The sequence below is a fragment of the Oryzias melastigma genome, linkage group LG4 (assembly GCF_002922805.2).
Source record: "Oryzias melastigma strain HK-1 linkage group LG4, ASM292280v2, whole genome shotgun sequence".
Lineage (NCBI taxonomy): Eukaryota > Metazoa > Chordata > Actinopteri > Beloniformes > Adrianichthyidae > Oryzias > Oryzias melastigma.
Genome location: NC_050515.1, coordinates 26,890,818 through 26,905,816, shown reverse-complemented (window position 1 = coordinate 26,905,816; position 14,999 = coordinate 26,890,818). Strand labels below are relative to the sequence as shown.

At 40.6% G+C, this 14,999-nt stretch overlaps 1 protein-coding gene across 1 annotated transcript in view; it reads right to left on the bottom strand.

Moving 5' to 3' along the window:
- Positions 1–705: 705 nt before the first annotated feature.
- Positions 706–14,999, bottom strand: part of lmo4b (LIM domain only 4b) — a 15,196-nt gene continuing 902 nt past the window's right edge. The window contains exons 2-5 of the mRNA XM_024259152.2: positions 14,313–14,553; positions 9,755–9,851; positions 7,953–8,108; positions 706–1,481 (exon numbers count right to left, since the gene is read on the bottom strand). Coding sequence (XP_024114920.1) covers positions 1,473–1,481; positions 7,953–8,108; positions 9,755–9,851; positions 14,313–14,548 — 498 coding nt within the window. The 5' untranslated portion in view covers positions 14,549–14,553 and the 3' untranslated portion in view covers positions 706–1,472. The remainder of the gene's footprint in view (positions 1,482–7,952; positions 8,109–9,754; positions 9,852–14,312; positions 14,554–14,999) is intronic.

Here is a 14,999-nt window from a genome sequence, read left to right as displayed (position 1 = left end):
TAAACTCTATTAAAAGTGCAGGTTGACTTCTTTTTTTTTGGACACAGAATTTTGAGGAGAAAGTGTTAATCCTTTTCCGTACCCGAGTGTCTTCATTGTGCATCGGTTACTTAGAGATCGAAACACCAACAGGTCGAGTCCTCTAAAATGTTGAACGTTCTCCTGAAACATTTAAAAGTCCTGGTCCTCGGCGCTGCACTTGCAGAGGCCGACAGCAGAGCCACTCTGCATGAAATTCCAATTTAAGGCACAAGATGCTGTTTACTCTTCAGGCCCATTTCCTCTCGTACTCGAGCAGATTTCTGCATCAAAGTCTGCTGGGGTGCAGCAGACTTTGTTTCGGCGGCAGCGGTGGCGGCGGGCTCACCGGGGGCTTCACAATGCGCAGATAAGTGCATCAGCCATTACCGGGTCCCTCCTTCAGACCTATTAGGTCTTGCAAGGACTTCAAACACCAATTTGTTCTGCAAATAGCCCATTCAATTTGTGCCCGCCGAACACAGACACCTCTCTCCCTCTCTGCAGTAATTGAATCTTCAAAGGGACATTTTCCTCTGTTTCTGTCAGGTATTAGAGTGATGAATAGTAAATGGTCACAGAGAAAGGAAGCATGTTTGTCCATTTTCAGGGATCGCTCCTCAAACTTCCAAAAACCCTTAAATTAAAAGCCTGTAATAATTAGACCACACTTTGAAATCTTCAATATTTTTATTAATTAAATACACCATACTGGAGCAAATGTCTCGGAAAATATCACAAATAAATTTCTCTTTCATTCAGCATTTATGTGTTGGGAATGATCTCTACGTTACGGACTAGGAGCAGGCTGCTGTGGTCGAAGGGGAGGAGCCAGAAGGGAGGAGGAGGAGGAGGGGTCATATGTACTGTAGCCACGCTTGGACGACATCTACATGCATACTGCACATACATGGTAGTTTTACAAATACACCGACAGAGTGCTCATGATTCCTGTTCCACAAAATGCCACGGATACTTTTGAAAACCCCGTCTTATATATTTCACCTAAAAGAAAAAAAAAGTTTCCCTTTAACAACACTTTAAATATAGAAAGTGAAAACACCGAGTTCATGGGAAATGAGGATAGAAAAGGAAGAGGAAAAATTAAAAGCTTCTCCTACAAATGTCACTGAAGGTCTGCAACTCTTGGAGCGACGAGTCCGTTTCCTCTGCTGCAGTCTGAACATCTTCTGCAGAGTCCCGCCAGACTCTGAGCGGCCTCCGCCAAATCCAAAAGCGTCCCCCCGGGCGTCCGGTCTCAGTAAGTGCAAATATCCACCCGTGTTGAGGGGAAAAGCCGAGGTTTGAAGGCCGAGCGTCAGCAGAAAGAAAAGGTGGGATGAGGATTCCTGTGGGGTTGGGGTGGGGGGCCAAAGGGCCCGGGGCGGAGCCGTCTCAGGTGACGATGAGGGCTAACATGAAGGCACACATCCTGCTTCCCGCATGGCTCACACCTAACACACCTGTAGAGACACAGAGAGGAGTGAGCGCCGCAGACGACCACATCCATAGCAGCAGCAGCAGCAGCAGCAGCAGCAGCAGCAGCAGCAGCAGCAGCAGCAGCAGCAGCAGCAGCAGCAGCAGCTTCCTTCTCCTGGGGCTGGGCGATTTATCAATATTACCGTAATGTCCGGAGAATAAATCGCAAGAGCAAAACATGTCTAATCAAGAAGAAGAAAACCATATATAAGTTACACTTTTAAAACAAATCCGCCAAGCCCAGTGTAGCTAAAAAAATAATAAAAAAAACGAGTAGTAATCTTTTGATGTGTATTAGAAAAATAAGTTTAAGAGGAAAATAATCAGATTCTCTTCCATGTTTGTTTTGGACGACACTTAAAGGGTAACTAAACCCCCAAATCAACTTTTTTTGGCTTCTATAAATTGGGCTTTAAAAGTGCCGTCTGTTGGTCATTGCCAAATTTTTGAGAAATTAAAATAAAATTATTTAATTCTTGAAAATACAGTCAAAAACCCGTCTGTGTGCTGCCCCCTACAGGTTGAATCGAGGAGTTACATTTGAATTTTGTAATAGGTCAACCATTTAAGTTTCAGAAGTCTCACTTCATGATCTGCAGCTCCAGTAATGATAACAGTCCCGTTCCCCCAAGCCCCGCCCCTCTGACTGGATTTTCAAATTTTGGCTGTGTGTGGAGTCAGCCTCCAACTTCCCTGTTTGGTTACCCTTTAAGCTGTGTCCGAAATTTCCCCCCACTCACTATATAGTGCGTTTGCTATTTGCTAGTGCAGTCTGAATCTACCAATCCCAAAATCGAGTGCACTCAAAACTTCCCCAAAGTCTTCACGAAAAACCAGCATGCATCAATGCTCACTAGATTAGCAAATATAGACCACAATGCATTGCGATCCAACAATTTCGAACAAAAAAAAAAAAACTGATGTTTATTGGAAAAGATAACAAATATGAGCTTATTTATGTAAAAAAAACAAAAAAAAAACACTAATAAGTCGCTCCTGAGTATAAGTCGCACCCCAGGCTAAACTATGAAAAAAAACCTGCGACTTGTACTCAGGAAAATAAGGTAATTCGAATTTGTTGTTTCAGGCAAAGATTAATCAAAGATTTAATTTTCCAGTTCTTTGCTCTCTTGGGCTTCCGTAGTTCGGTGTAAACTCAGCCCGTCCGTATCTTGCAAAGCGCAGACATGAAAGCTCCAGCTAGCAGAGGAGATTCTTCAGTGAGAAACCAAAGAAAACAATGCGCAGCCAGCGCCTCTTTGCTAACCGTGTAACCTTTTTCTCTTTGGCTGATGCAGCAGAAGGACATGCGGTGATTTTCAAATGGATCCAGACAGAACTGGAGGATGAAGCTGCTGGTCTGCAGCAGCAACAGAACATTTTGTAAAGGTGCTGATTTGAAGACAGCGCTGTTGTTACACACTGACGTCAGCATGCTACGATACTAGCTGCTAATGCTAACGTGTCTCCTATATGTAAACAGAGGATCGGTTTGAAGTCAGACAATGTTTTAAGGCGAGGTGGACAAAAGCAACAACATTAATTCGAAATACATAAGAAAAAAAATATATTTTATAAATATAATAATAACAGACATGAATCCACTTTGTACTATTAGTAGTCTATTTGTAACATTACAGAGCTGATGTTGAGATGATTTTTCTGTTTTAAATAACACCAATTATTTCTTAGCAAATAATGTAAAAATGTGTCCTGAAAAAAATATTTTACTTTTTTTTATTTATTTTTTACTGAGGTTGTGAATTTAAACTTGGAACATCAAACCACACGCAGTAAAATCAGTTTAGTTGTTGCTACCAAAAGTGTTCTGCCGAATGATCGTAGTGTTTCTCTTTAGAGGACGCTTAAGCTAGCCGTAGCTCACAAAACACCGGCTACATTGTTCTACAAACATTTTTACATCTTGTAGTTGGTTGCACTTTGTCTTTGAGACATTTTCCAAAAGAAATGTTAAAATAAAATAGTTGTTAAACATATTCAGTTATTTGTAACCTTTGTTAAAGAAAGTAAAAAAATAAATAAAATCGAATTTGGAATGAAAAAAAAAAATGGGAGATTAGATGTTTTGGCCATATTGCCCAGCTCGTCCTTCCCCCGTTAATAAATCCATTTTCCACCAACTTCACTGTTTCATTTATTGATCAGCCAGCCTTTGAAAACCATCTGGTGTCCCATTTACTTTGCATTAACTTGAAAGTGCCTTCATGAAGCGATTCTCTTTGGTATAATTAGCAGCGCGCTCCAACATTTCTGCAGGAGGTGCTGGGGCCCGCCACGCACAAACGCAGGGGAGGAAACACAATTATCCTTCTGGGTTTCACCAGCCAGCGCTAAACTTTTTCATCTTTCTGGTGTTTTTCCTGTATGATCCGAAGACTGATTTGCTTCCCCCTTCATCCTTCAGAATCACTAGGAGGGCTCCGCTCTATTAGTAATTGCAAACTCCTACTTGGGGGCTAATTAAAGTGAGTGACGCTGGGAGGGTCTTCCTCCCCAGGGTCAAAGCAGCTCTGAATGAGAGCGGTAATTTGTCTGTTCTGAACAAAGAGATTAGGCAGAAGCTGGGAAGAGAGCTTAATAAATGAGCAGCAAATGTCCTGTGCCGTGATCGCGAACAACACCAATTATGTTGCGGCAAAATCGCACATCATCAAAACAACGGCGTGGAGATAACTCTGTGACTGCTTCATTTTTCCCTCCGCTGAACCAGCCGCCGCCGCCGCCGGTACATTAAAGGTGTATTGATCTGGAGGAGGGGGGGGGCTCCCTGCTGCTCCTCAAACTCGGTTTGAGCAAAAAAGAGAAAGGTGTGATGAAGCCACGGTTCCCACTTTGACTGTCTGCTATAATTAAAGCACAAAGGCCAATTTTCAGATTGCGTTTTTAGCATCAATAATTCAGAGCTTTTCACTACAATTGATGTTGCTGCATAAATAAAGCATGGAGGCTCATATTTACTGCAGCAGCCGCGCTGCAAACCGACGCGCCGCCTTAAACAGACATTTAAAATTAAGCTGGATAATACAACAGCTTTCAATTTGAATGTGAGGAGCTCTAAGAGCTCGGGGAGCTGATCTGTAAAAGTGACAAGCCCTTAAAAGGCTGGGGGGGGGCTTAATGGAGTCCTACCTCTCCTCTCTGAAGCACTCAAGGTGAATCGCTCCCAACAATATAATTCCTCTCTGCGTCTGTCTGTGGCGCTCTCAAACTCCTCCCGCCTCTCTCGGCCGGCCGCAGACGATATCAATAATCGTCAATGAAGCGGCTTGTTGGGAGGCAGGAATGATCGTATCTCACAGGCCTTCCTGAAGGATGGAGTTATCCTTCCGATATGATTGTGCCTTCGCCGGAGGAGGCAGCCGGATCAAATCACGGGAAGGCCGGCTGCTCCAGACGTTTGACCTCGGATTAATAACCTGGACCCTCGTGACGCCACGAGTCAAACTCTGTTTTAAGCGGTCGGATCTTTTCGCCGCAAAAAACAAACAAACAGAAGAGCGTCGACATCAGGGGTCACCAACACGGTGCACACGGCATCAGGTCGCCCCGAGTGTCTTCTAAGAATAGCACAACTCACTTGTGAGTGGGGGTGTGTCAAAATATCGATACTGCGAAATATTGCGATATTTAGTCCTGCGATTGACTCTCGATGAGTTCTCTCACCAAGTATCGATCTTATATATTTGTTTGAAGAGGCTGTAAAACGTTAAATTCATCATCCTTTGGTGAGACGTTGCTTTGGAGGTAGATAGGGGGCGCACATTCCACCAGCATGTCCGGCAGCTACTTGAATTATTCCATTTTTGTTCTGTTGTTTACAACATTTTTGCACTAAGTGCCGTTTATGTTTACTATTGTTAACACTGAATTTTACAGATAATTCCAATCCAATTGGTGTCAAAGACATGTTACCGATATGAGCAACAGTCTCGATTATTTGTTAAAATAAAACACAAATTGTTTATTATGATCGAGTTTAAGCTAGAAAATAAATGGCGATATATTTATCTAAAATATATGTGTTCTTATATACAGTATAATGAGAACTATTAGAGATTATTTTTTAACCAATTACTGCAGTGTCGTGATATCATCGATTAGGGCCGTAACGAGTATCCTGGTGCTTGGATTCTCACGATCTGCTCCCAAAAATTTGAGTATGAATATTCGTGACATCAAAAATAACAGATTCACGATCTTTAGAAATATAGTAGAGTGTAGTAAAACATCATCTTGGGGCGATGTATTTTTGCTCTATAATACGGAACTGAAGCAAAGCCGAAAGAGCGGCGTTACCATCACCGGAAGCTTCCGGTTTTCAAAGTAAAACTAGCAAGAGGTTTTTTTCCGTTCAAAAATTGAGACTTAAGTTCCGCTCACTGACAAAACTTCAGAAAAAAATGATTCAGCCTTAATACCAGAGCTTTAGCTCCAGTGTTTATATTCTTTCTGTTATAGTAACTCTTCAACAGTTGACACTTAACGTAACTTTAGCGGATCTCGAAGAGGAGAAATGCAGCCTCGCGCTAACATGCAGCTCTGCATAGCCAAAGGCAGATGTAATCAACGTGAATCAGCTGATTCTGCTGCAGAAAAAAATACTTTTTCCATACGGGCTCTGCACCAATATGTAACGCTTAAAACGTTAAATGTTGAAGAACTTTGAGGATAGAAAACAGTGGAGAACATTTTCATAGATAAATGATCAAAAACAAGAATGATTTTTTTATGCTTTTTATGTTGTTTATATTAATGATGAACTTTACCAGAATTTAGACAAAAAATAAAATTAAAATAAAACTTTTTCAAAATGCCAAACATCATCTCATTCTATTTAAATCTTTGTGTTTTCATCAGTTTTGTTGATTCTGATCTCCTCTTCTAGATAAAGGCATGGATGGTAGTGATGTAATACAGATAATTTCTATTTTCATACATCCAGTAAAAAGACATATAGCAACACAGCATATATTAAAAAATAAGAATCGTGGTTCGATTCTTGAATCGAGTTGCCACCTAAGTAACGATCCACAGCCCTGACATCAATACAAAGAGCCGTGAATCGCATCACACTGTGAGGCCCCCTGTGATTCCCAGCCCTACCTGTGAGCTGCATCTAAAATTAAATGTTATTCTGTTGCTATTCTTTAAAATTACACTTGCATTTACATAGATTTAAAAATTAAAACTATTAAATTACAAATATGTTCATAAAACTAGAACTTTAGATAAGTTTAGGTGACCTCTGACCTACTCCAGTTCAAGAAGCATTAATTTTGTTAAAAATGCTGCAGATTTGGTCATTAGTTCAAAATGTGACAAGATTTGTTGATTTCTCTTTAACGTTACAAAACTGATAAACATGGCACAACATAGTGAAAATGGGACATGAAATGTAAGTGATCATCTGAAAATGTAACAGTTACTGAGATAAACTAGATTCAGACGGAGATTGCATTAATGCAAGTGTGAATTCTGTAAGCTGAATGTGGCTGTCAAAGATGCCAGAGCTGATAGCTGAAAATGCTGAAACTGATAGCTAAAAACACTAAAGCTGAAAGCTTGCTAAAATATTAGCTAGATGCCAAATTAGCAAGAAACTGTAAAAAAGTCAAATTTTTCCAAACACCTAGAATAATGCTAAAATATTATCTTAAGTCCCAATTTGCCAACAAAACTTGATGTTTATTTTACTAAAACCGCTAGCATAATGCTAAAATATTAGCTTACACCACAATTTGATAAAAAACGTGAAGTTTATTTTATTGAAACAGCTACAATAATGCTAAAATATTAGCTTAGCTCTAGATTTGCCAAAATAACTGAAAACATGTCTAAATTAGTCAAAAACCACTAGCATGTTGCTTAAATAAAAAGGTAAAATAAAAGCCAAATACATATTTCCCCATTTGTTTCATATGGAGCATATTTTGCTAAATATTTCAAAAACTATAACTTTTATGAATACCAACAGTACATGCAGTAATGTCCTGAACAAGGTGAACGTTTTGATACCAAGATTGATGAAATCCCTGAAGGTATGAGGTTTTTACGTGCCAAAAAACGTACGGAAAGGAGCGGGAGAATCACTATAGTGTGAATGCTTTGAAGCATCCACACAATAAAGTGCTGAATATTGATATTTGTTTCCTAGCTTGTTGTCATTGTTGATAATTACAGTGAGAAATCAGTGTCTTCACATGGAGGAGTAAAGGCAAATTTGTTATTTCAAACTGGTAGCCCTCTGTATGACTCATGAAGCAGCTCTCAGTTTTAGAAAGTTTAGTGTCCTATGCTCTACATAAGAGAGAGAGAGCCAAAGGAAAAGCCTCATCTTCACATACGTTGTTCTTACAGATTTTCTGAGAGTCATCCAACAGGAATGATGGGAAAATAAAGCAGAACTCGTCGATACGTCTTCCTGAGGTGCCTACCTTCTGGTCCGGCAGTAAAGGGTTCGTCTGCAGGGAGCTCAAATGGCCGTTGATGAGTGCTGTGGGTCTGTCGTGTTCGCAGAAGAGGCTGCCGTTGATGTAGTGGAACCGATCTCCCGGGACGAGCCGGTTCCGGCAGGTGGAACATGTGAAACACTTCAGAGAGGGAGACGAAAAAGGTCCAGTCGGTCAACGTAAACATGACCTGATTCTACAAGAGGACTGGCTAGAAATTTGATTCTGTGGAGAAGATTTTGGTTAAATTTTAGACTTTTAGGTGCATTGTTGCCTTTTTTTTGGAAGTTTTTAACACTTTAACACCGTCAGTGACACTTAAGCACAAGATCTTTAAAACGCTATAACTTTTTAACCATTAACACGATAATTCCAGTAGATTCTGAGAGAGAAAAGCGGCTCGTCAAGCTCATTTATTAAAATAAAAGATCGCTTTCTTCCAAAAACTACAAATAAATGCAATATCGTCTCTTTAACCCTAGAACACCATTTTCCAAAAGAAAACCACTCTAATTTATCGTGTTTTGTCATATCTTTTATGACAAATGCTTTTTTCCAAAAACTACAAATAAATGCAATATCGTCTCTTTATTTAATAAAATCTCAATCACGGAATTTTTTTTAAGTTTTTTTCAGACTGAATTTTATTACGCTGATCTCACAGTTTAACAGTGTTAATAAATACCAACGCGTTAATTCTCTTTCGATTAATTGAATGTGTTAACGTATTAACTTTAACAGCCTTATTAAAAAATAATCATTGCAATTTGGCACCCAAAAATGGCGATGTAGGCGGTCGCCTAGGTCGCCTATGCCCAGGCCCCGCCCTGGTAACTTTAGTAGTTTTATATTTTAGTCATGGAGATTTCATTACTCTGTTTCAACAAGTTTTTTCAAGTTAAATGTAAGACTTTTTAAGAGCTTTTTAAGACCATGCATTTTAAAATTAAGACCAATTTCGTGGAATATTTCCCATTTTATTAATTATTTCCTGCTTTATTAATTCATTCTCATTTTTTAAAATTGAAATATTAGAAGAAAAAAAATTACATTTTCTGACCAAAAGTGTCGCTTCTTATCTTGTTGTTTGTGATCTGTGTCGTGATGCTTTAGAGCTCTTCTTTATTTATTAAATAAAGGTGGGTATTCAGCGTATTAGTGCATAACAACTGGTTTTCTGGATGTTTATCTACATCACTTGATCAAAATCATCTCAGCTAAAAAAAAAAAAAAACAACTTTTGACATGAAATGTGAAACAGAGAAATGTCAAGCAGGACAATTTTTTAAAGTTCAGATATCAAAATTCAGGACATTTCAAAGGTTTTTTATTGGGTACATTATATCGGTAAAAAATACCCAAAAGAAGTGATGATGTAACTTTTTGTAGTAAAAGTGTTCTAGGGTTAAGGTATCATTTCCAAATTCATAAATTCAATGCTTTATAAGACATTTTAAGACCCCGCGGGAACACTGTTTAAAATATCGGCAGACTTTGTTTTAATCAAATCTCCACAAAATAATTTTAAAAACCTTCAATTCATATTTTTGGTCTTATTTTAAGCATTATTGCTGTTGTTAAAGGTTAAACGTTGCCTCTGTTAGGTAATAACATTCTATTCCCAAAAAGTTTGGGTTTTTTTTCTCCACCAAAGTTCAAAAAAACGTTTTACTATAATAAATCTAAATAAATCTCATGTTTTTTTCATGTTTTATTCAGTTTTTTTTTTTTTTTACTACGAGAGTCAAAGAGACCAGCAGAGAGGAGAAGTCTGCGCGGTCGGTTACCTTGAGGTGGTACACGTTGCCCTGCGCCCTCATCACCAGTTCGCTGGCTGGAATGGACTGACCACAGGCGCTGCAAGCTCCACTGTTTCCGAATAATCTGGGAGAGACACAGAGCAGCCAGTGTTAGGCTGGGAGGGCTGTTTGCATCTGCGTGATGAACTGTGGCTTCCACCTTTTGTGAGCTGAATGAAAGCCTTTCCCGGTGCCAAGTTTGCCATTTTCTATCTGTAAGCCCGAGTGAAAACATGCAGGGGAGACAAATCATCACAGTATCAAGAGGAAAAATGAATCTGTTCTTCACAAGCATCTCACACTGAGATACAATATTACTTTGGCTGCGCTTTTTCTTTTTCTTTTTTTGTGTGTGCAGCCTAATAATAACCTGGAACATAAGCAATCAGGACCTAAGAGGATTTGATTGTACAGCCAGTCAGAGACATAGTGCTTTTGCCATTAGGACTCCTGTGAATGCTCTGTCAGTGCCGTGTTTCCATTAGATACCCTGTAGCTACTCCGCTTGATATATAATGTGCATGGGTTAACCTTTTCAATCATGGTGTCAACACTTTAGATTTGCTTTTGCTCATCTCTTTCGTCCCTAACCCCCCCCACCTCCTTCGCCTCTTGATAATGAAATGCTTGCTCCAGCTTCCCTTCTATCTTCCTTCTGAGTCCACAATTTAGATTACTTCATCTCAGTGAGCAGCAAACTGAATGAAATTTCGATTTGAGCAGAAAGTAATTTACTGGGATCTGGACCCATTTGTCATCATATCTCACTGGGTGTTTGCTCTATCACTGCACTTTTCCTAAGCAATCAAATAAGACCACGGCATCTGACATGCTGCGCTGAGAAGGGAGAGGGAGGCATGGAAAAGAAAGGGACAGGAGGTGTGTGTGTGTGTGTGTGAGTGAAAGCATCAGATAAAGTTGTCTGGCTTCAAAATTAACATCAAGAAAACACCCCATCATCCGCTTTAGTTTCATAGAAAGTATCCGAGCGATCCCTCAACGGTCTGAAACAAGCAAGCGCTCTCAGCAAATGCAGTCCTGCCGTGGTTTGGAAAGGCTCCATCAAAACTCAATTTCAGAAACTAATTAACTGGAGACTGTTGTCACTAACCTGCCAATTCTCGCCTGTAAACCGCTAAGAAATGTACATGTGGACCCGTCTTCTCCAAGCAGAACGATAGCGGCTCAGAAGAACCTTCAAGGAGGCGTAAAAACGTAAACTACCTTCCTTTTTTTGCTACAGCAGCAGTAAAGCAGGTTTACACTTTACTGAGCCGCTGAAGCAAAGGTGGGAAGGTGGGGTCAGCATTATTAAAGTCCCCTCCCATGAACATTTTTGAGTTTGTAACATGCATGCGTGGGATAGAACATTTTCTAGTCTTTCTCCCTTTATATCGTGTCAGTCAGACTCTGTTTGAATGAATGATCTTCTTTCCATCAACAGCTCTGCTGCACATGCACTAAACCCTCATCTGTTCCTAGTGTCTAGTTCAGGTTCTGGAGAAGAGAAGATGGTATCTTCACATTGACTGCAGTCAAATGAGCCGCCGTTCACATTTCTGTGGTCAAATCAGCATCACTGGATTTTTGGTGTGAGTTTCATCCAATACTTACGGTAGCAGGACTGAGAACGCTGGAAAATCTCCACCAGACTCCACGGAGCTTCTTGATGTGACCACGGAAATGTGAACGGCGGCTCATTTGACCGCAGTTGGAAAGGATTGTAAATCAATGAAAGAGCATTTTGATGTTAGCTTTGATTATTTTATCAAGAACTCTGAGAAACCAATGATTGAATGTATTGATCACAGTCAATAAACATTGGAGAATTAGCTAAAAGAGTCTTTGGTGAACTGGAAGGAGAAAGAATCAGGATTTTGGAGGAAGTTCTGTCCATGAAGATCTTCACTTCCTCGTCCAGCTGACATCCGGATCAGAACCATACGGCTGGACATTACTGATATTTTTATGTGAAGATTTACACGAGCGAGACACAGAGATAAAACAATCAGATGGGGGGGATCAGGGGCGGGACTCCAAAAGCCACGCCCCCTCAGAGGAGATTTTGGAAACAGAGGCTTCAGATCAACATGAAAAATGGCTTTTTAAGACATTTAGGTTGTGGGATTTTGGTTAAAAACGTCGTTATTAAAACACGACTGGGAACGTTTTATTTAAATTTTTAAAAAATTGTTATAAGGAACTTTAACGCCCTCTTTTAAATAGAAATGCCACAAAAAAAAACGTTTCTGAAAGACGTCTTCATCTCGTTGATCCGTCTTTGATTAAATTGCAAAAAAAAGGGCGCAACAAAAACAACTCATTCCCAGCTGTCTGTCGTCTATATGGGCGATGACTATTGAATTTCATTTCAGCACTGACTACCGGCTGAAAGATAGCACGACTGGCTGCTGGGCTGTCTGCTAAATGCAGACCTCATTCAGCCAGACCTTTGAGTAGGGTAAAATTACCCCCCACAACAATGATTTCTGCAACACAGTCCATTAAAAATGCCTCTCTACATCAGCAGCCAAAGCATCTTAAAAGCACTAGGCCATATTGATACTGGAGCGGGGCTTTGCATAATGGCAGGCTGCATTAGAGGCACGGGCGGGGTGGGGGAGATTGCAGGATGAGGGAGGGCCGGTGGATCTGTGTGTTTTTGGAGTGGGAGGGGGGGCAGCCAAACTACTCTTGTTTAATTCAGAGTAACAGATCCGGCCCCAAGTGAATTGAAGGCCATGAATTAATTCAGTTATGACAAATCAAGATAAACGCTTCCTCTGAATTGCACGAGATTTAATTAATTTTCTCAGATCCCCCTCTTTTTTTTTTTGGACTAATACTTCAAATTCTCTTGTGCTGTCATACTGCTCGAGTGGGCAGACTTCAAAGTGATATTAAATAACCAACTATTAGATTTACCTCACACGTTCTATTGGAAAAGTGCCATTTAATTACCTAGACTTATTCAATTAAGGGGACAGCATCCCCTCTGAATGCAGCAGTAAATGAATTCCCCCTCCAGCAGCAGCAATAATATCACCTCCAGCTTAAAACAGCAAAAGGCTCTCTGCAAATCCATCCACCAGCATTATTTCAGCTCAAATTTGAGCTGAAAATGGGTGTTGAATGGCTTTTTTTTAAGGGACTGGCCCTTTAAGATGACAGAGGGGTGAAAAAAAAAAGAAAAACAGCCGCAAATGGCCTTCACAATAATCCCTCTTCTCTATCTGTCTTTCTCTCTTGCACTCTCAAAAGCCAATTTGGTTAATTAAATGTTTTGTTTGCAGTGTGGCTCTCATTCATTTCGGACACGTCATTGGTAGCAGAAACAAGCCAGGGACCAGATCTCATTAGATAAAACCCATCAGGACTAAAGGAAATGGAGGGGGACTATAATTAAAGCATTTAATTGTGTAGAGTCTCTCTCAGATGTTTTCTCTGCCTCCCTCTCCCTGCCATACTTCAGTGTTTTTATCTCTGCAGAGATCTCCTGCTTCCATAATCTGCGCTTTAGCTCTTTCACCAAGCATGCTCTCAATACAAGTGGAAAGGTGTATCCACACTTCCTCCCGCTCCAATTTTAATTACGTTATAGTACCATTATGAATGAAGTACCCCATTGACTTCCCACTGCTTTTTATGAGGTGGTAAGAGCGCACAGGCGCACTTTAGATTTGGAATCATCCGTGCAGATCTGTTGGCTGCAGATGCTAAACAACTCCGATTTGAGAGAGTTTAAGCAAAAACATTCCCATTCAACTCAACTGAATGAGAGGAAATGTCAAAGGTTTTCTTGCATCCAATAGAGCAAATGTGTCAAAGTCAAGGCCCGGGGGCCGGATCCGGCCCTCCGGGTAATCATATCCAACCCTCCAGATCGTTTTATTGTAACGAATGGCCCGATGTTATCCTGTGTTTATTTCTAACTTGTATCATTTTGACTAAATATATTTTTACAGAGTAAAATATCTGAAGTTATTTAAGGTTTAAGTTGATTTCTTCTGGAATAATATTCCTGACTTTTTTTACTCATAGTTACGCTACAAAGTTAATGTCGTTTTGAATAAATGTTTATCCTGTTTGGTCCGCGACCTGAGGTGTGTTTTGGATTTTGGTCCCCGTCCGACTGAGTTTGACACCCTTGCAAAAGAGGTTTTCAAACTTCAACAACCTCTAGAAATAAACCTCATTTCCTGAGTGAACGGAAATACAGGAAAACTTGCGATATTAGCACTCAATACTCCAAAGATGATACAACTTTTTGCCTGCGACCGTTTAATTGAAATAACTTAAATTATACTCTAAGTGGCCTTCATCTATAGGAGTATCTAACATGAAGGGGCTCCATCCAATATTTGATTTGCTAAATACTTTAAGCTTTTTTTTTTACTGTGTGTGAATATTTAACATAAACATTTATTGCCATCTTTTGGAATTCGCACAATTTGATATTGCGATAACGGTCAATGTGTGATTTATTGTTCGGGTTTTTTTTTTAAAAATGCCCTTCAGAGAGCGTGTTCGCACCCCCCGATCTCACCTGATGTAATCGTTTCTGCAGAGGATCATGCCGCTTTTCGTGTAGCACGATGTGCCGATTTCGCCCAGCTGGGCCTGGCAGCAGGAGCACTTCAGGCAGCGGCTGTGCCAGTAGGTGTCCATGGTGTAGAGGAGGAAGCGGTCCGCGATTTTGCCCCCACAGCCCGCACACCGCTTCCAGGACAGGGAACCGGCGCCCACCGCCGGCGGCTGGCTGCTGCCTCCAGGATTCACCATGGTCCCTGAGAACAAACGTCACATTTGTAGCATTATCATGACAGAGTTTTACACCACTTTTGCAGAGATTGATGCATTCACAGCTAAGAGAAAGAGCTGATCTCATTACATGTTCTGCTACAAGTCATTTAGTGAATTAATCTGCCCTTGATCTCTGTCTCACCCCTGAACTGGCGCATCACTGGACCTCTACTGATGAATGTGTTGGCTGATAACACTGAATAATAACTCTGAATCAACTGAAAGTAGTGCCTCAGTTTGTTTGTTTACCAACACCTGATGCCCCGCGGGCTCCCACCAACCTGCCCGCCACAACTTCACCTTTCAGACATTAATGCGCGCTCGAACCCCCACCCACCCACCACTCCGGGGCAGCAGCCACGCCGGGATAAAGCCAAATCTTTGTTGAAAGGCAGGTAGGCCAATTAGGGAAGGAGAAGGCGCGCGGAGG